This window comes from Sciurus carolinensis, chromosome 13 (assembly GCF_902686445.1).
Source record: "Sciurus carolinensis chromosome 13, mSciCar1.2, whole genome shotgun sequence".
Lineage (NCBI taxonomy): Eukaryota > Metazoa > Chordata > Mammalia > Rodentia > Sciuridae > Sciurus > Sciurus carolinensis.
Window position 1 is genome coordinate 54,252,968 of NC_062225.1, and position 21,629 is coordinate 54,274,596.

Below are 21,629 nucleotides of genomic sequence, written 5' to 3' on the forward strand. Positions count from 1 at the left end.
TACTGTGTCCCAGAACCTATTTCTAAGTGTTCTACGTATGTTTACTCCTCTAACCTCCAAAACAGATTAAGATTAAGAAACTAAAACACAGATAGGTGAGTAACTTGCCAAAAGTTAGCTCAGTTTGTAAGTAGCACCGCTGGAATTGAAACCCAGGCATTTGAGCTCAATGTTTGTAGACTTAACCATGAGGCTTCACTTAAAGCAATGACATAATGAATCCAACAAAAAAAAAGGTAACCTAATGTATCAAAACTAGGATCAGGGCAGCACACAGAAATGAAGGGGAATGGCCATTCAGACAACTGCAAGCAGCTTTGCTTTACGCAAAACAGAGGAAGAACTACTTTTTCTTCATTCACTAGAAATGTAGTTCCATCACTTAAAAGCAGAGAAAGCAAAGAATTAAGTAGACTTAATACTGGGCAAAAGACCATCTGATTTGCACCCTGGAAATAATGAGAACGGCATCATACCATGACATATTCTATGGTGAGGGTTTCCAAATTGGTATGGCTGCCACTCAGTGAGAGCACTTGTTACAAATGTGCATAGTCCTGAATACCACTACCTGACCTCAATTCAGTGAGTCTGGAGTGCCCCTAGTCAATAGGCCTGATTCTGCATTTTTGACAAATAAATTCAAGTGATTCTGATTCAGTGGATGCAGAAGAATGCTCTGACAAATACTGGCCTAGATGCTAAAAAATCAATTTTCAAAGAAGTTGAGGAAAACCATCAGAAAATGGCATCTAATAATCCAATGCAGATCATATTTAAGAGTTAATGTGTGAAGCTGTAAACTCAGGAATCCTACAGGAGAGGAGGTGAGAGCAAGGGAAACCAGGGAGGCTCTCCCTGCCATGGAAGGGCGAAGCTACTGCTTCGGCCAGACCACGGACAGCTCCTTCCAGGTACCAGGCAGCATGTAAAGCCTCAGGTTTGTGTTTTTGTTTTTCTTTTTCTTTTTTTTTTTAAATTAACATTTATTAATTGTACATATTTATGGGGTATAGTGTGATATTTCAATACATGATTAGTATACAATGTATACTGATCAAACCAGGATAATCAACATTTCAATTTCTTCATCATTTATGTTTTGAGCCTTCAGGTTCCCTTTTTTGACCTCTATGATATATAAGGGGATTTTAAGAAATAAATAAGCTCCCTTGCTCTCTTTGAACTCAATCTCATGAGAAGGATTCCAGAATCATTTTTTAATATCTGATTTATATTTTCTGAATTTTGTAGTTCAAATGTCATACCTCAACATGAGTACCACCTCCATTTATTTGCTGGTTTGTCAGGTGTGATATGAAGAGAAGAAATCAAACGTACTTACATTACATGTGTATATACATATGACGCACATAAACATTATACATATTCATATATAGCTCAAGGTAAAAATCCCTGTTCGTTTTGTTTAACAAAGTCTAGAGAAAACCCTGACCCCATGGACAGCAGTCACCTGGAGTAGGAGTGGGTAGAGCGGAGCATGTGTCTAAGTCATTTCTCAAGTCACTCCCTAAGCCTATTCCCTAAAATGGTCATCCAGTTGCCAGCAACCCTGGAGAAGAAGCTAGATCTTGCCAGACATGGGATGCTTAATCATGTATTGCATCCCAGTCTTTTCTCACCCGAGTTCTTACATCATCATTCACAAAGAACCCATATGAATATCACATGTAAGACAGTGGCTTTCCAATTTGTTTGGTTATGATCAAAAGTAAGAGATCCTTCTTACATAAACCCACTTGTTCATCCAATTCATTTAACATATATTTATTCTAATACTGCAGATGCCAAGCACTATTATGAATGTGGAAGATATGCTAGATGCAAAGCAATTTAAAATTATTTTTTCCATTAAGTTTGTACTATAGTGGGGAAGAAGTAAATAAGTAAACTATCATCATAGGTCAGATAATGAAAACAATAAATTGGGGAAGGGAGATAAGGAATTCTGGGGATGGGAGATTGGTATTTTAAATAGAGCAGCCAAGGTGAGAATATGACATTGAACTCAGTCTTGTAGGAAGACAGCAAGTAGACCTTCAGGATTTAGGGGTGGGAGGCAAAAACAACCAGCAAAACTGATGTGTTGGAAGTGGCCCCAGACAAAGTGTATTCTGGTCCCATTCCTGCCAACTGTGGACTTTAGAGAAGTTATTTTCCCTCACGGAGCCTATTTCCTTCTTTATAAAATGAGGGAGTGCTCTTGAGTCCCTCCAGACCCTTTCTGGTTCTCATACTTGTCAATGTCTGTGTTCTAAGGATTCTCTTATGTCAGTCTGGGTAGAAGTGTGTGCATGTATGTACGCACATGTGTTGAGCATGTTCTCGTGTATGCCATAAAAATGGTGAAAATGACATTTCATAAACATTTCTACCCTAACTACTTACAATACACCATAAAGTTTTCCATTTGTTCTCTTCTACTCTATTTCACTTTTTACCATGCTGATGGCTCTCAACTAAATTGATTTCACTGTCCACTATTGGGTCTCACAGAACTGTTTACAGATGTTTACATCTTCTTGGCCTTAGAACCAACTCTGGCATCCACAAAACGACATACTCATCCAAGAAAGAGAAGAAGTGGCTCAATGCTTGAGCCTTGCTCTGCCCTTGGCTTTCAGCAGCCGAGAGAGTCAACAGCCCACACAGGGCCACAAATCCAAAGGCTGAGTCAGCTCTGGTCTCAGATCCCAGCTCTGCCACCACTTCTCTTTTATAATAAGCAAGCTGCACAGCAGCACTGACTCTTGGCTCTCTTTTCAGGATGACGGAAATGATGATGAAAATTAAATCATAAAATAGGCATACAATGGCTGGTCGAGTATCTGGCACTTAATAAACACTTAATAAATTAGTGGTGGTGGGGATGGAGGAGGTAGAGGGAAACCAGAGCACAAAGAACAGCTTCTTCCCTGCAGGCCCTTAGAATCTAAAATGTTGGAGGAACAGAGCTAGATATTGTGAATGCCAGTGATTATCTCGGTAATAAATGTCACAGGAGGAAGAATGTGTGCTTCCAAACTGGGTTTCTATCAATTCCTTCCCATTTCTAATCCTCTCTCCTCCCTCCTTCAGCAAACTATATGGAAATGGATTTGAAGAAGTACAAAGTCATGCGTTCAATGGAACGACGCTAATTTCACTGTAAGTATGTGCTTATTTCCCTAACTCATGAATAAAAATGAAATATCACTCTGGCTACCAGATCACATTCAATCTTCAGCAACTAACTCAGGGCAAAAATAAACTTTCAAGTGGCTAGTCCTCAGTGTTTCACACATGTTACTAGGCAACCGGCTGTCTGGAAACCCCAGAGCACCCTGATTTCAAAGACAGATGCAGCCGCAATACATTGAAGTTGACAGTTTGCTGAAATATTCAACACCCTACTTGATGCCTCCTCCATTGCACAGCTTCCCCTTCTAGCCCCCTCGGCTCAGGTTGATGGTGTGTTAGAGGATGTATGATTTCAGAAGGAAATTCTTCCCCAGGCCTCACTGCAGAGAAATAGGGTGACATCATTTACCAGCCTAATTAGCCACAACAGCCCCTCCCAGAGAAGCTGTCTTCCACATACTCAGGAGGAGGAAGCCCCTGTTCCCAGGTGAGGGAACTCACCCCACCCTAATCCCCAGTCTAACAGCCTCAGGAGAAATGATCCCATTCATTGTCCCCTTCATCCTTTCAACCTCTCTTTTTTTTTTTTTTTTTTTTTTCCTGTGGCTCCTCTTACAGAAGAGTGGCACATGCCCAATCCCATAGGGAAATGTGACCCATCACAGGTACAGGGTGAGGTGCCAAACACCACACAGTTGTGCAGAGCAAAACCTAAGAGCACATGAAAAGCTAGATTGAAGTCAAAATTCAGAAAGAATAAAAAAAGGCTTTTAAAGAAGTCATTTCTATAAACTACTATTGCTTCTCAAACTTGAACACACATGAGAATAACCTGCAGATTGTTCAAAATACAGATTCCCTGGGCCCTACCCAACAGGCACTGATTCAGTGGATCTAGGTGAGGTGTGGGAATTTGCGATTTTAACCAGCTCCCAGGAGATGCTGGCTCTGCCAGTTTGAAGTTAAGTAGCACAACTCTATATGATACACTAATTATTTTAACTATAAATATTAAACCAAAGGCCCTATTGCATTGATACTATATAATTTGGTGGTTAAGAGAACAGGCCTAAGGGTCACTGACTGGGACTCAAACTCCAACCCCCCTATTCATCAGCTTTATAAGCCTGAGCAAGTTCCAGAGCCCCTCTAAACTGCAGTATACTCATTAGTAAAGTTGAGCTGCTAAGAGACTTGAGGATACCCCCAACAAAATGGAAGGTTTGCTTTGTATCCTCAGTACTTAACACAGTACCTGGCATATAGTATGTCCTTTATTTAATTTTTATTATATTTTATAATTAGTGATGAATAAATAATTAGATTATATTTTTATGAGCTCAGCATAGAGTCTGGTACATACTAAGTACTCATGACATGGTAGCTTTTAAAAATTTTTCCTTTCAATCATGGACTGAATCTGTCCTCATTTTCTTCTTGGCTTCATTTAATGAAGGGTTGATTAATAAGACCCTGGAGTTGATGAAGGATTCACTCTGGTCAATTGAATCTGTTTCTACGAAACACAAATCAGAGGCATGTATAGCCTCTCCAGGTCCAGTAGTCTCAGAGGCCTCATTCTGCCATTCACTCAACAAGGGTCTAGCAGGCATCAGCTGTGTTTGGAGGAACATGCTATATTTTGAAAGGAAATAAAGATGAATAATCCCTGGAGTCTGGCCCACAGGCATTTACAGCCAACGAAGAGGCATTTCCAAATGGTACATAATCTGTACACTAAGTAATAGCTAAAACAGAAGGCAAGTGTGGTGCCTGAGCTGATAGAGGTGAGTCCCCTGAGATTTCAAAGACAGGAGGAAAGGAAGTTACAGCAAGCCTGGTGAGAGGTGGGCTTTAAGCTGGGTCTAATTTGGGCAGGCAATGACAGCAGACAAATGCATTCCAGGCAGAAGGCAGAAAGAACAGCCCAGAGAAAAGAAGGAAGCAAAGGGATGTGTTCGTAACCCAACGAATGGTACTGTGTAGAAAGTTGTGAATATGAATTAGGGTCAAAGAAAGAAGAGCCTTGGATGGCAGAGTAAAGAATTTGGACTCTCTTCTGTAGAAATGAGAAGGCACTGAAAGTTCTGAGATGGGAACTATGAGAAGGGGGCTTACAGAAATTCATGTATTAGCAGGAAGGACAGAAGGCTGGAAGAGACAGGACAGGACTAGAGACACAAATGCTGGGGCCTCCTGAATAGAGGGTCATTGAAGTCCTCTATGACTGATGTCACCTAGGCAAGGGAGAAAATAAGAGGACTGAACATGCAATTAGGGAGAAACAAGAGATGAGGAAGAGAAGCCAGAGCAAGATCAAAGAGAGGTGGGAGGAAAACCAGCAGAGCACTGCTTTGGGAGGTCAGGGTAAACAGCAGGAAGAAGTATTTATATGCTCCATAGTGTCTCAGTTGTCACAGAGGTGCCAAATGGGACTGTCCAATTAACCAAAATTCCATATACTCCTGTACCTCATATAACAAGAAAGAAGAAACCCAAAAACACAGATCAGTTTGCCAAGAACACAAATTGATTTTATTCATGTACTCTTCGACAAACATTTATTAAGCACCACCAATATCTTAGACATTCTGTTAGGTGCTAGGGCTACAATTAAAGAGTGGACACAGTCCCTGCCTTTATGAATAGTCTTTGCTAGTAGAGGAATCAGACAAAAATGCAGGTAAGTAGATAAAATTATTAAAAGTAGTGATATACACTATGAAGGAAACAACCCATTATTGAGATCTGAGAAAGTACAGAAGGTGACTGACTTAGACAAGGCAGTTGTGGAAGCCCTCATCAAGAACATATTTAGGCTAAGCCTAGAGGATAACAAGAGTCACTGTGGCAATAGTGAGGAGAACGATATTACTGAAAGCAGAAGCACTGTATGCAAAGAGCCAGAGTTGGGAAAGAAAAGAAGTTGGTAAGTACCAAGAACTGAGAAGAGGCCTCTATGGCTGGAAGATCTTCAGTAAGATGAAAATTGGAGAAATAGCAGAAGCAAGTCCTGCAGAACTGGGGGGCCAGGGGAAGGAGTGTGAATCTCTTCCAAGAACAAAGACACACAATGAAGAGTTTAAACAGGGCAGAGGAAGTAGTTTTCCAAACTGTCAAAACAACATTTTTAAACTCTACATTCAGTCCAGTTTCTAACACCTCCCTCATATATAAGCCTGTCCAGAGTTGTTCAGAGCAATGATAGGGAAATCTGCAACATGCTCAGACACCCACTCACTAAGCATGGCCAGGGAAGAGAAGAGCAAGACACTCTATAAGACCTCAGACACCTGCAGGGATCTGGCAGTCTGTCCCTCCCATTCTCAGAGCACACAAGTTGGGAGGCTTTGGTGCAGCTTGTGAGTTCTCACACTGTGCCTCAAAATACCATCCTGTCTCTGGTTCTCACACCGGTGGGTCATGTTACTTGGAAGAATCCTCAAAAAAGTGACCCCCAGGAAAACATGCTAAATAGATTTATTTTTTGATAAAGTAACATAAGGCAGAGTTACCAGTACACAGAAAGATCTGAGTTTTAATAAAACATGTGAAATGCTCTGTCCTGAAATTCAAACAATTAATTTGACCTGGCTGACATGAGGATTATCTGCTCACTGGGCCCCATTTCAACGATTTATAACAATAACCGAACATAATTAAAACAAACTGAATCAGGAAGAAGAACCATGGAGGTTTAGGAGGGAAATTTTCTTTTGATTTAGATTTTAAACAGCAATTGACTCTGACAACCTCATCTCTTTGAATGTGAAAGTGCACCCAGGGGATGGGAGGCTGAGAGACTGACAGGTGCATTCTGATGAAAGGCTGAGGGTTCCGAGGAAAAGACTGAGTAGAAGCATGTGGAAAACAATCATCTAAAGAATGAGATACAGGGGCTTTTGCAGTTTCTAAATGGCAGACATGATGTGGAAACATGCAGAAAGTTGGTGAAGGAGATGTAAAGCTGTGAGATGCTCACCGGTGATTCCCAGTCTCCCTGCAGGGGAGGTAGTGGCTGTTGCTGTATTTGTTTTGCTGTGTCACACTGTAATGATAATGCAGAAGACTCATTCCCATGGTACAAGTCATCACACCAACAATGGATGCATAAACACTATGCCTACTATCCAAGGTTTCCAAAATGTTCTTTTAGACACAATTCTTAAAGGAAAAAAGTACTCAAAAGAAGGTTCACAGGCCTGAGCCCAGGGCCTCCTCTTATAAGTCTCTTGTCCAACCAGCAAAGAGCCTGGTACTCAGAGACCCCCCATATCAGAGCCCGGACAGGAAGGCTCTCAGCAGGACCAGGGTGTGCTGCTCCTGGCTAATTTAGCCTGAGCTGCTTTGAGCTACAGGACACAGTCTTTGTGTCATTACTGCCTTGGCAGTTTTGGGATTCATCCACAGCTTTCAGAGTAGTGGCCCTAGGCACTGCTGTTTGCATAATACACACACACCTGGTTGTCTATGCAGTACAGACTGGCACCCAGAGTATGGGGCAATTGTCTCCTCAGGCTGTGATCCCACCCCCATGCTTACCCCCTGAGAAATGCAAATCTGAAAGAAAAAGAATGCAACTTACATAATGAAAAGGTTGACTTTGAATAGGCTCCTACTTTTTTTAAGTATTTGCAAAATTCAGTGTATTACTATTGAAAAACTATGAGACCTCCAAGATCGCTGCAGCTGCTAGTCTGACAGAGCAGGCTGCATGTTAACCCTCCAGCCTTGGCCTTTTGGAGCAGCTTCACCCATCTGTCTGATAGCAAACTCACAACTCCAGGACAGGAGGAGTGAGTTCTGAATTGTAGGACAAGTGAGGGAGACCCTGCAGAGAAAAGGTGGGGCCAAACACATGCACCAGCAATTTCACAATTTCAGCAAGGCCTAGTATGTCTTTTTTCCATTTTTCCTACAGTTTCCCTTCCCCCCTCCTAACTGTGCACCCTGTTCAAATATGTGGGTACACATAAGGTGCCAACTCCACTAAGGAAACTGTTCTTCTCCACAGGGAGCTAAAAGAAAATGTACACCTGGAGAAGATGCACAATGGAGCCTTCCAGGGGGCCACAGGGCCCAGTATCTTGTGAGTACAGAGGTGTTGCTTCCCTTTCCCACCCACTGTACCATGACAGGCCTGTGCAGTGTGCTCAGCCACATCATGCCCAGCCTGGTTTACAGGGCATCAGCCTCTGCAGCTGAAAAGGTATTTGGGCTGCCAAAAATAAAGCACCACATATAGTCTCTCGGCTCTAGAGTCTAGAAGTCCAAAGACAAGGTGTCGGCAGGTTTGGTTCTTTCTCAGGGCAGTGAGGGAAGAATCTGCTCCAGGTCTCTCTCTTTACTTCTGGTAGTTCTTTCTGGTTGCGGCAGCATAACTCCAAGCTTCAGATGGCATTCTGTGTGTATGCATGTGTGTGTGACTTCAAATGTTCCCTTTTTATAAGGACACAGGCATACTGCACAGGGGCTCAGTCTAATGACCTCATTTTACCTGGGTTACCTTATAAAGAGCTTATCTCAGGCTGGGATATGGGATGTAGCTTAGCAGCAAAGCATCTGCCTCACATTCACAAGCCCTGGGTTCAACTCCCAGTTCCAAAAAAATAAATAAATAAATAAATAAAGAGCTTTCCTCCAAATAAGATCATATTTGGAGGTACTTGGGGTTAATACCTCAACATAGGAATTTGTGGGAACCATAATTCATCCGTTAACACCAAATATGGAGGGTAGTCTCATGTGGTAGCAGAGGGGATGGCTACCTGCCTGGGATCTACTCATGGAATCCAAGGCCAGAGTTCTGACTTGTCCCCCCTGGCATGTGGTGTATCACACTCTCATATGGTGCAAAACCCCTCAGTTAATAGGGATTTAGGGTAAGGACATGTGGGAAAACTAGGAGGAAGAAGAAAGTGAATCAGTAGTCTCCTGGCAAAGCCTTGAAGAACCTGAAACATCCTACAGAGGAGAACTGCAGCTGCAAGCAGGCTTCAGAGAGACAGGGTTCCAGACACTCTACAGCTCTGACATAGGAGACCACTTCACCCTCTCCACAGAGGCACAGCCCAGTACTTCCCACCAGTGTGCTGCTGTTCATTCACAAACCTGTCCTGCTCACCATGCACCAGGATGCAGAGACAGTGGTGAGCAAAACAGCTCTGGGCCCTGACCTTAAAGAGATTACAGCTACACAGGAAGACAACAACAAAGAGGCAAAGCACTAAATGAGCATGTCATTTTAAAAAAAGGGAAAAAAAAAGTGCTAAAAAGCAGGGCAACTTGATTTATTTATTGATCATTCTTCCATTTGTTCAATAACTCCTTTATGAGTCCAAACCATGTGCCAGGCACTGGATTACACAATAGGGAACTAGCATAGAATAAAACAAACATTTTCTCCTTCACAGAATGGTGTCAGTTGTGGAGGTGAAAAATTCAGTTGGTGGGCAGGGGAGAAGTTCTTGAGAAGCAGAGTTATCATTTTAAAGAGGATGGTCAGGGAAGACTACCCAAAAAAATATCAGTTGAGCAAACATGTATGAAAGGAGTGAGGGAGCAAGTTGTGTATCTGGAAGGAAAGCATTCCAGGAGGGAGAACAGCAAGAGCAAAGGCCCTGTGGCAGGATTCTGCCTTGTATGTTTGAAGAACAAGGAGGCCAGCATGGTAGAGGGAGCAAAGAAGAGAGTAAGGGAACATAAAGACAAGAGAGGTGACAAACAGCAGGGTCATAGGGTCTTGTAGCCACTAAGATGACTTAACTTTTTCTCTGAGTGAGATGGGGAGGCATCATAATTTTGATCAGAGGAAGGATATGAACTGTCTGAGTTATTCTTTATATCCTAGATCCTGCCAGTATCAACACAGGACTCTACTTCCTACCACCATAACCCCCAAACTCTTATCCACTCCCTACTTCCTCCCACTGTCAAGTCTACACCTCCAAACACCTACCTGCTATCTGCTCTGCTCTCTATCCTGCCACTGCCTAGCTCCCAGGACCATCAACTCCTGGTGCCATCCACTCCTAGCTCCAGGGCCTATTCATTCTGATTCTAATTTCTGCCCCCATCAACCTCTGACTCTTCCCAACACCTACCTCTAAAATTCCTGATCCTTTCTGTTCCCTGACTGCTGCCGCAATCCATCCTAACTGTGTTCAACCCCATGACTTCTACCTGCTTATGGCACCCTCTAGTTTGTGCCTGCTGCCTACTGCTTTCTCCGATGTCTCCCAGCTTCTGGCCACTAGGCCTAGGAGATCTTTTCTAGATGTCTCATGTTCAAAGCACACCAGTCTGGCAAGCTGAATACTCTCCATCCTACACCCCCCACCGGCCACTGGACAGAGTGCTGCATCTGGCTCAGTACAGAACATGACTAAGTTAGCGTGACTGGAAGAGCCCTGAGTGACAGTCCTGAAGAACTGCTTGGTGGGTTGCTTAGGAATGACTATGGGCACTGCAGGTGCCTATGCTATCATTTCCAGAACAGTGGAGCCAGACCAAGGTCTCATCATTCCCAAGAAAGAGTTCTCATTGCACCCCCAGGATTGGGAAGGGTCCTTTCTATGCACCCCCCAAATTCCCCTACCCCAATCTGTCACTGAAACTGAAAATCTACTATCAGAGGTAATCCTCTGTACTAAGGCCTTGCCATTTCTAAGATCTTAATTTTAAACATATACACTCAGGAAAAAAAACAAACAGCAAGTCTGCAAAGAGCCCTGTGCTCAATCCCTAACACACCTGAGATATTAACTCTATAAAGCAGAATGAGAACACTGGTTTATCTCTACCCTATGTGCATATATGATTACGTGGCCTGTGTAAAACTACATCATGTACAAACAGACGAATGAGAAGTTATACTGCATTTATATAGGATGTGTTAATATGCATTCTACTGTCATGTATAAGTAGTTAGAACAAATAAAAATATATATTAAAAAAAGAAATGCTGATGAATGTATGGCAGGTACAAGGAATTACACTCAACCTTAGAAAGAATAATGGAGTGCATATGAGGAAAAAAAAAAAACAGAACAGTTTTTTTGAATTCAGATCTTAATGAGAGTAACTAAGAGAAGTAAAGGAAAAACAAAAATGGAGAAAAGAGTTCTAAGAACTTAGAATGACAGACTGGTAAGGGGAGGTTTCATTCTCTTAATAAAATGTATAAAATAAATAAATAAAAAGTCTTTTCCCTTTTTATTGTTCAGGGATATTTCTTCCACCAAATTACAGGCCCTGCCTAGCTATGGCCTGGAGTCCATTCAGACGCTAATTGCCACGTCATCCTATTCTCTAAAAAAAATGCCATCGAGAGAAAAATTCACCAATCTCCTGGATGCCACACTGACTTACCCCAGCCACTGCTGTGCTTTTAGGAATGTGCCAGCAAAAGAGTAAGTAGGGCTGGGGTTGTAGTTCAGAGGGAGAGCACTTGCCTAGCACATGTGAGGCACTGGGTTCCATCCTCAGCACCACATACAAATAAATAAATAAAATAAAGATATTGTGTCCATCTACAACTGAAAAAATATTAAAAAAAAAAAAAAAAAAAAAAGCAAAAGGTAAAGCCAACCCAGCTGGGGCAAGAGAGTCTGATCTCAAGACGGTCAACTCTAGTGGGCATTTATCTTCCCCTTTTACTCCCTGCCTTCCAGGCCAGCTCCATAACTGTGGGGTCACTTTCAGATACATGAGAAAATGAGCTGCCCTGTTTCCTCACCAAAAATGCTGCCGCCAGGTGTGGTGGCAAACACCTGTGATCCCAGCATTTTAGGAGGCTAAGGCAGGATCACAGGTTCAAAGTCAGCCTCCGCAACTTAGCAAGCCCCTAAGCAACTTAGTGAAACCCTGTCTCAAAATAAAAAATACAAAGGGTTGGGGATTTGGTTCAGAGGTTAAGCACCCATGGATTCAATCCCTGGTTTAAAAAAAAAAAGAAAGAAAGAAAAGAAAAAATCACTGACTGCTAAATCACTGACTGATCCTGTAGCCAGAAGACCCTCATAGCCAGTTCAGGGCTAACTGAATGATGGCCTACTTTAGCAATTACAAAATGGAGTGTTAACACTGGCATCTCAAAGATCAATTCGTCCTAATTCTTATTAGAAAGCATCATTTTTAAAGAATTGGGGGAAGGAGGTTAAGAAGAGCAAAAATTAACTAATATCTTGTTCTTTAGTAAAAATGGACCAAAAAAAACTATAGAAGGGGATTTTTTAAGTTATTTCTTACTGAACAGCATGGTTCATTTCAAAAAGAAAGTCAAATTCCCTAAGGACTAACTTAGCATGCAAACAGAAAGGGTATGCACTCCTGGCTAGTTTATGTTCACTAAAGGGCATCTTACTAATTCGGTTCACTCCAGAACAGGTGACAGGGCAGTAAGATTTCATTCTCTCCTTAGAGGACTGTTTACCAGATTTTTTTTTTTTTGACTGAGACTCTTGGTGAGAAATACCTTTTATGCAATGCACTGCAACACCCACTGCACTTTATCACATGTGTAACTGAAATTAAAAAAGCAATATTTAACTTTTAAATCTGTGACATATTCTGATACTTCCTGTCATACTCCATTCTATTTCATGTTTGTTTTCACTGCCAGTCTTGATGCATTCTATTGTTTACATGACCCACTAATGGGACACAACTCACAGTGGGGGAATAAAAAAACCACTCCCCTGAAGGATTATTTTTGCAGCCTATGAAAATATTCCCAATTAATTAGATAAGGCACTGAGAGAGTAACACCAGGCTGCTACTGCTTTTGTTTGGAATCAACTTATAACTAATCAATCAGCATGCATTAAGTGTGCCTTGCACAGGTAGACTGAGAAGACAAAACACTTGCTGTGTTCAGAGTTATGCACCACTAACTGAGCTTCAATGAACATTAATTGAACATTTACTGTGTTCCAAACACTGGATCAGGTCTGAAGATGAAAAGATGAATAAGAGCTCAGTTCAACTCTCAGAGTATGGGACAATACACAAGTGACCCAGTATCTACACAAAAATAGCAGATGTTATAAAAAAGTTGAGAATACAGCAGAGTGCTCTGGGAGCACAGAGGAAGAGTTTCTAAATGGCAGCAGGGTTTAAGGACAGCTTCCTAAAGAAGGTGATTTGTGCTGAGCCTTGGAGAGCAGATGTGGGGGAAAGCATGCCAAGAAGATGGAATTTGTCATATAAAAGTGCAAACACATGAGACACTAGATGAATTGTCATTCAGAAAAAGCAGAACAAGAAGACTTATGGGTATGTGGAGGAAAATGAGTCAGGAGAGAAGTCAGGGAGAGGTGGGCCATGATGGGTTCTGAGTGCCAGTCGAAGTTGTTTAGAGGATAGAAAGCAATGAAGAATTTGAAGCAAGATTACTCAGATTTGCTGGGTGAAGGATGAGATGAAGGTGAGCAAAGCTGGTGAGTGTCCAGTTAGGAGAAAACAGAGATGCTGAGATATGGTAAAGCTGATTCTGGATACCTACACTACATGGGATAGAAGTCACATCCCTTCTGAAATTATCAAATTGTAAAACTTAAAAACTTTTACTACAGTAGACGAAAGAGACTACTTCTGGTGGGGGGAGGATTACACAATTATGGGTCAGCATCAGGGTAAGATGGGAACGTAGTTACACAGAGATTGTCTTGATTGGAATTACAAGCTTTAACTAACTCCCTCTGTGCCCCTGAAGCTTAAAGCCTTGGATGCCAGTGAGGATGGAGAGCCTCAAGTTGGGCCTGTGAGATGTTTGTGCAAACTCTGAGTCATCCCTCTGCCTGGATAACTCACAGCTGCCTGGGCAGATGGCCCCCAAGACTTCCTTGGTATCTATGATTAAAACTTGAAAGAAGATGGAGTGGACAGCACCCAGTATTAACATTTGAAGACCAAGAATATGCACATTTCTTGTTAACTGTGGATTCGTTTCCACAAAATATCTCTAAGTGTCAGATACTCAAAGCCAGCATCTCTCTGTCTCTCTGTCTCTGTCTCTCTGTCTCTCTCTCTCTGTCACACACACACACACACACACACACACACACACACAATTTGATACAAGTTTGAGGAATTATAATCCTAGTCCAAAATAACAAGTTGATTTTTTGAAAATCTGGTACATCAAATAATGCTGACATAGTCCCCCACCTTTCTGCTTTCGTGTAAAGTTATTTCTACAAGGAATTATCTCGTTGATATTGCAGAAGAATAACATAAGAGAAATGTCCAGTTTGAACTGCCTTTCTTCTCAGTGAAGGTTAATGCTCTAGGAGCCTGCTCTCCTTTCCCCTAAGTCTTCATTCATTTTTATACCTCCCCTACGTTTCATCCCTAGGTAAATACTCCCTTAGGAGGGTTCAGATGTTCTTTGGTTTTTCTTGGCATTTCTCCCCTTTCCATAAGCTAAACTTTTTAGAGGTAAAGATGGAAGAGCAGGCAGCACCCACAAAGGTTTCTGCCCATAAGAAAAAAAGTCTAAAATTCACATTGTAATGTCATGTCAACATCTTCAAATCCTTACAAGAAGAGTCCCTGTTATAATTCAAAACCATGAACTCTGAATGATTGTTAATCAAGACCAATATGGACAGGAGAGTTGGTAAGGAGCAAACTTTAATAGACCATAAAGGTAGCTTTTAATAAGTGTTAAAAAATTCATGATCCACTATGACAATTTGAAGAGTTTTCATCTCTAGAGCCCACACAAAACATTTAGCATTCAGAAGCACTCAATCTAAGCTGGAGGTTCACTAATGACAACTCAGAAGGCTTGACTCTCCTCAGGAAGTGTTTCAGTTAGGACAATGGTGCAGAACATGTCCCCTGGTGTATTAGGTAAAGAACTCGGATGAACAAAGCATAAATAGACATGATTAGGTTTAATTTAAAGACCAAAAGTTCAACTTTTTTTTTTCACTTCTCTTTCAGACAGAATTTTTCATTTTCCATTTTTGAAAACTTTTCCAAACAATGTGAAAGCACAGTAAGAAAACCAAATAATGAAACACTGTAAGTATTTGCATGCAAAGAAACTCAGGAAGCCATGTCTTGCTCTGTGCAGGCCTTATTATTATCAGTGCCAATGACTTTCTTTTGATAAAAGTATTAGGGGATGTTTGCCATGTATTTTTTAATAGTTTAAAATGGAAAATTCTTTTTGTAAGTAGCATCTAGTTGTACAGGTATCTCAAATGTTTTATTTTTTACAAACAAAGCCTATTTTTAAAACGTACCTAAATGTTCATTCTAAACATTTATACTAAATTTTTTAAAAATTACTTTTATTTGCAGGTATTTGGATGTCACTAAAGGCTGGTCTAAATAATGTTTCATTTGTAGGAATTTTCACTAGTCACATGATCAGCATTCCACAAAGATAAACTGATTGCAGACATAGCTTCTGAAAGTAACCAATTCCCATCAAAGAGACTTAAGCTACCTTGACCATTATGCTCATGAGCATTAAATTAATCTCAATGTCATCACCATCATACACTGGACAGCTATATTTCTAGTCTACTAATTTTTAACATTTTTCCTGATTTAAATACTGGTTGCCTTGGCATTTCACTTACCTTCAACTGTAAAAGAGCATACTTCAAAAGACAATCCCAGTGTCCCTATGCCATACTTACTGAGATTTAGAAATATTATTAGTCCTCCCATGTGTCCTTAGACAAAACCAGATGCCCCTCTAAGATACCTTGCCAATTTCTATTATTTTCTCTTCTCTCCTCCACCCCCATCAATCTCTGAATTATTCAGAGGCATCAGGGAGGTATGGTGGAAGGCCTAAGCTTCAAGGTTCCTCAGAATTGGATATGACTCCTTGGCAGTAATGTTCCTGCAATGCAGGGGACGACTGAACACTAAATTTCTTTTTGAGACTTGTGCCCTCATCTATGAAAAACAATGTAAATATTATTTGGCTTTTAGAACCATGAGAGTGATAGGAGTTGCAAAAGAATGTGATAACACCTAGGAAAGATTATTATTCATATTATTCGGTCTCCTTCATTTCCTTTCATTTGGGTCTGACACTGTCCTCCCATGTTCCTTTCCCCCACTGGTCCCACTCTTCTCAATATCACACCTTCCACATGACTCTGGCAAATGCATGACTTTTCACTCATCAATGGGAAACCATTTCTGGGTTCAGTCAATGGTGGCACAAAGGGAGAAGAGAAACTTTCACCCATGCTCAATAATCTTCATCAGCCCCCACCCCAAGCTTTCCCAAATAAGCATGCAACCTCAAATTATTATGCTAATGCTGCTTTAAGACAAATCCCCTAATTTCTAGCATCCCCAAAACTACCCAAAATTCATATATAATCCAAGTTAAATGGCTCCCTGTGAAAACATTTTTAATGATAAATCCCCTACTTCACACTTCTCACCAGACAGCCAGTCTCTGGGGTTTAGGAATTCTAAAGTCAGTCACTAAACCTTATCTGTTCTTCCAAGATAAGATTGGTACTCACTGCTGTAGCTGACCCCATTGTCCTAAAATTCCCGCCTTTTCCCTTTATTTCTTAATTGTAACTGGAACAGTGGTGCTACTGTTCTTTCTGCCTCCTCTGACTGGGATCCTACAAAGCCCCTGTGAGTCCTTTCACATTCCTTGTCATGGCCTCCAGTATTAAAGACAGTTCCATGCTGGGCTTTGTCAGTAGGCAACAGGCTTCCCTCAGAAGCCATCTCTGGACACACACGTGTTAGTAGCAGCAGGTGGGTATTTGGTCTGAAGACAAATTGCTAAGGAGAAAAACTGCTGGACATATGACAGGTAAGGCAAAAGAAGAAAGGGCAGAGGACTAAGGAGGAAGGGGGAAGGGAACATGTTGAAACTTTTATTGATTTTAATTTATTCAGAAATCATAGCAGAATTTGTAGAAGTTTTAAATTATTTCTTCTAGCAGCTGAAATAGTTTTGATTAGGAGTAAAGGTAATCAAGGCAGTGATAGTTGAAAAATTTTTACCTGATTTTTGACCTTTATTTTATATGAATCATCCAGAGAACCTGCTTAAATTGCGTATTTCTGGGCTCTGTCTCTAGAAATTTGAATTTCTAGAGACAGAGCCCAGAGTGAAGGGCTTAGAGCGAAGCTAGGAATCTGCAGTTTAACAAACATCCTGGTGATTCTGATGCAGGTGGTCTGAGAACCACACTTTGAGAAACACTAACAGATAGTGAGGTGTAGAAGAAAGGCCTCTAGACAGTGGATGTGGGACCCCATGCTGCTACTGTCCCTCTGTGGGACCTTGGGTAAGTCACTCACTAATTAAATGAGGGTTCAGTGAGATGGTGTGTAAGGGCCTAATGCTAATTTTAATAGTTCTTTATAACCATCTTTTCTCTTTAGAGATGAAAAATAATTATGTTGATGCCTGTCATATGAAGACAAGTGTGCTGTTTTTAAAGATATTTAATAATAAAACAGATAAGGTTTCTGTGCAGTCTTCTATATAAAACAGCATTTCTCTAGTTCCAAAGTGGTCTTCATGATATTTTCACATATTTTCAGAGTTATGGGTCACAGATTTTTTATTGTTTTTTTAGTATTGTATTCCTCAAATATATTATTTCAACCACTCACTAAATTAGATACATACTTCATAAAACAGAACATAAGAAGTTTGAAGAGTAGAGAAAAATAATTTTAATGTGAGAGACCCCAAGGTGAAATACATATTTGTAATGGCCTTCACAGAAAAATTATACCCATTTTTCCAGTTCTCAAGATTATATTAGCAGAGTGTGATCAAAGAAAAGATTTGTTGAGCCCACATGCATCATGCAGGATATGCTCATTGTCCCTGTAACCTATCAATTCCTTCCAGAGCCAGGATTGTTGTGCTTTAGATTTATTCACTCTATATTTATTGAAAGGACACTGAGCCAAAACTGTGCTAAACACTGTTATTTCAGAAATAAATAAGACCTTAGTCCTCTGTCTTCCAGAAACTAAGAGACTATTAAGACAGACATGTATCATCAGTTCATTGCAATATGTTTTGATAACTCCAACAGTACTAAGTGCAACCCTAGCAGAGAGGAAAGATAATAAACTCCTTGGGGAGTGGAATCAAGAAAGCCTTCATAGAGGAACCTGGCTTTAAGCATGAGGAGGAAATCACCAGAGAGGAAAAAAATTCCAGGAAGAAGAAACAACACATACAAAGAGGAATGAACAACAGAACTGCTTCATTCAGGGACCTACAAGTAGTTCCATGCGATCAAAAGTGCACAGGAGATTTGCAAGTGATAATTATAGGTATTCCTGGTATTATGTCAATAATTTTTCTAATCATTCTACCTATCTTAATGCATTTAATTCTTAGCATAACTCTAACAAAGAAGGTATGACTATTATGCCTATTTGGCAAATGAAGAACTTGAAGCACAGAGATATTAATTAACTTTCTAGGGTTTCTGCAGCCTGGAAGCAGCTATGCCAGGACTGAACCCTGGCAATCTCACTCCAGAGTCCATGCTCTGAATTGTACAGCATGACTACTTCTCAGAAATGAAACTGAAGAAGTAGACAGAACCCAAACCAAGGAACTAATTTAGACCCAGACCTTGGAGGTCACTTAGAAAAGGTCACTCTAGGAGGTATATACAGACTTGAATAGGGAGAGGACTAAAGTTGAAGAAAGGATGTCAAGAGGAAAAGTAATGTAACTGCCCCATAAGAGAGGATGAACACATGAACTTGAGGAGTCACAATGTGGTTGGAATGGAATGGCCAAATTAATACTGTTCCTCCACTAGGAATAGTCTTTGCCTCATATTCCTAAGAAGTATCTATTTTCACTACTTCTTCCTTTTGTCCATGACTATTCTTCTTCTGTTCCTGGGTTTTTAGTAATCTGTCCTTGGTTTCTATTCCTCATTTTGATTAGCCAGGGACTTGAGTGCAAACAAGTCCATCAGTAGCTGAGATTTTAACACTGAAAGCCTTCCTATCTCATTTGTGTCCTACTATAAAAAGCTTGGTAGCAATTTGGTCGACAACTAAATGAGATAAATAGCTAAGAAAATGCCAAGAAAAGATTATTTTAGATTTAGCAAGTGTATATTATGTCTCTAAATTTGTTTTCCAAAGAAAATCATCCTCTGTAAACAGTTTTTAAGTCTTTGCATCAATGTGTTAAATAGACATATATTATATAGTCTAATTGGCTTTTCATTCCCTTTTTAAGGAACTCTATTAAATCAGATAATTTAACAAATAAATGTAAGGCTGAGGGTGCTGTGTCTTTGTTTCTAGGCTTTAAAAACACAGTAAGAATGGTTCATGAATTTTTTCAATATTCAGAATCACAGAAACATCTCTTAAGTTTATATCAAGCCAATATTGTTCTTACAGTTATTCTGCCATCTTTACTGAGAGTGAACTGAGTGGCTGGGACTATGATTATGGTTTCTGCTTACCCAAGACACTCCGATGTGCTCCTGAACCAGATGCTTTTAATCCCTGTGAAGATATTATGGGCTACGACTTCCTTAGAGTTCTGATTTGGCTGATTAACATCCTGGCCATCATGGGAAACTTGACTGTCCTTTTTGTTCTCCTGACCAGTCGTTACAAACTGACAGTGCCCCGTTTTCTTATGTGCAATCTCTCCTTTGCAGACTTTTGCATGGGGCTCTATCTGCTCCTTATTGCCTCAGTTGATTCCCAGACAAAAGGCCAGTACTATAATCATGCCATAGATTGGCAGACAGGGAGTGGATGCAGTGCTGCGGGCTTTTTCACAATATTTGCAAGTGAACTTTCTGTCTACACCCTTACAGTCATCACTCTCGAAAGATGGCACACCATCACCTATGCTGTTCAGCTGGACCAAAAGCTTCGATTGAGACATGCCATTCCAATTATGCTTGGAGGATGGCTCTTTTCAACTCTGATTGCTGTGTTGCCCCTAGTGGGTGTCAGCAATTACATGAAGGTCAGCATTTGCCTCCCCATGGATGTGGAAACCACTCTCTCGCAAGTCTACATATTAACCATCCTGATACTCAATGTGGTAGCTTTTATCATCATTTGTGCTTGCTACATTAAAATTTATTTTGCAGTTCAAAATCCAGAGCAGATGGCTACCAACAAAGATACAAAGATTGCTAAGAAAATGGCAATCCTCATCTTCACTGACTTTACCTGCATGGCACCTATCTCTTTTTTTGCCATCTCGGCTGCCTTCAAAGTGCCCCTGATCACTGTAACCAACTCTAAAGTTTTACTGGTTCTTTTTTATCCAGTTAATTCTTGTGCCAACCCATTTCTATATGCAATTTTCACAAAGGCATTCCGAAGGGATTTCTTTCTGTTGCTGAGCAAATTTGGCTGCTGTAAACGTCGGGCTGAACTTTATAGAAGGAAGGAATTTTCCGTTTATACCTCCAACTGCAAAAATGGCTTCCCTGGATCAAATAAGCCTTCTCAGTCGACCTTGAAGTTGTCCACGTTGCACTGTCAATACTCAGCTGTCCTAGACAAGACTTGCTACAAAGAATGTTAATTACATCAGTAACTGCATTATTGAATTATACCTAAGTCTGAAAAAAAAATTACCTAAACCAGTAAATTACCTGAACCAGTAACTTTAATATAAAGAGTTGGTTTTAGGAAATTATTTATTCTTAGGTATGTTGGTCAAGAGACTTTTACCTAGCTCAAATTGTGATCCATGATCATTGCCAATCTGGGAAATATTTGTCATTGATATGTGATGATGTAAAATTCAGAGGCTGCTAAGATATTTTTAATGATTTTGACAGAGTGATTTTGTTTGTTAAATCTAATATTAAGAAAGATTGAGATGGTATTTTGCATGTCTTTGATTTTCTCATTTTATTTTTTTAATTTTTATTGCACTCTATAAAAACAGTAGTGCATAACAGATTGAAAATTTAAAGTAATTGGTCTTTTTTCCCCAGATAGTTAGAAAGACACATTCAAGAGATTGCACTGTGCAATCTGCTAGCCAGTAGTCATGTGTGACTAAATTAAGGTTACATGAAAATTGTAGTTTCACAGTTGCACTAACCATATTTCAAGTGCTTTATGAGCACATCTGACTAGTAATTACTACATCAAACAGCACAAATACAAAACATTTTCATCATCACAGAAGAGTTTATTTTTTATGGATTTCAAACTAATTTGCAGAGGACATCAGTACTTGTCAGCCCTAAAACTTCTGCACTCATATTCACAGCAGTTCATTATTTATTTTGGTTTTTTAGGTAAAATTCACATATGGTGAAATGGACAAATTTTAAATGTACCATTTAAAAGGTTCTGAAAAGTGTATACATCTCTATCAAGACATAGAACAATATCACCATCAGAAAATTCTCCTACCTCCCTTCCCAGTCAGTTCATCCCCTCCCTTAAAAGTACTGATGAATCTGAATTTTGTTCCTATAGATTAGTTCTGCCTATTCTAGAACTTC

General features: G+C 40.3%; 1 protein-coding gene across 1 annotated transcript in view; it reads left to right on the plus strand.

Moving 5' to 3' along the window:
• The window catches only part of Lhcgr (luteinizing hormone/choriogonadotropin receptor), a 53,642-nt gene extending 32,950 nt beyond the window's left edge, over positions 1 to 20,692 (plus strand). The window contains exons 7-11 of the mRNA XM_047523408.1: positions 3,100 to 3,168; positions 8,156 to 8,230; positions 11,367 to 11,552; positions 15,091 to 15,171; positions 19,540 to 20,692. Of these exons, the coding sequence (XP_047379364.1) occupies positions 3,100 to 3,168; positions 8,156 to 8,230; positions 11,367 to 11,552; positions 15,091 to 15,171; positions 19,540 to 20,692 (1,564 nt within the window). The remainder of the gene's footprint in view (positions 1 to 3,099; positions 3,169 to 8,155; positions 8,231 to 11,366; positions 11,553 to 15,090; positions 15,172 to 19,539) is intronic.
• Positions 20,693 to 21,629: the final 937 nt, after the last annotated feature.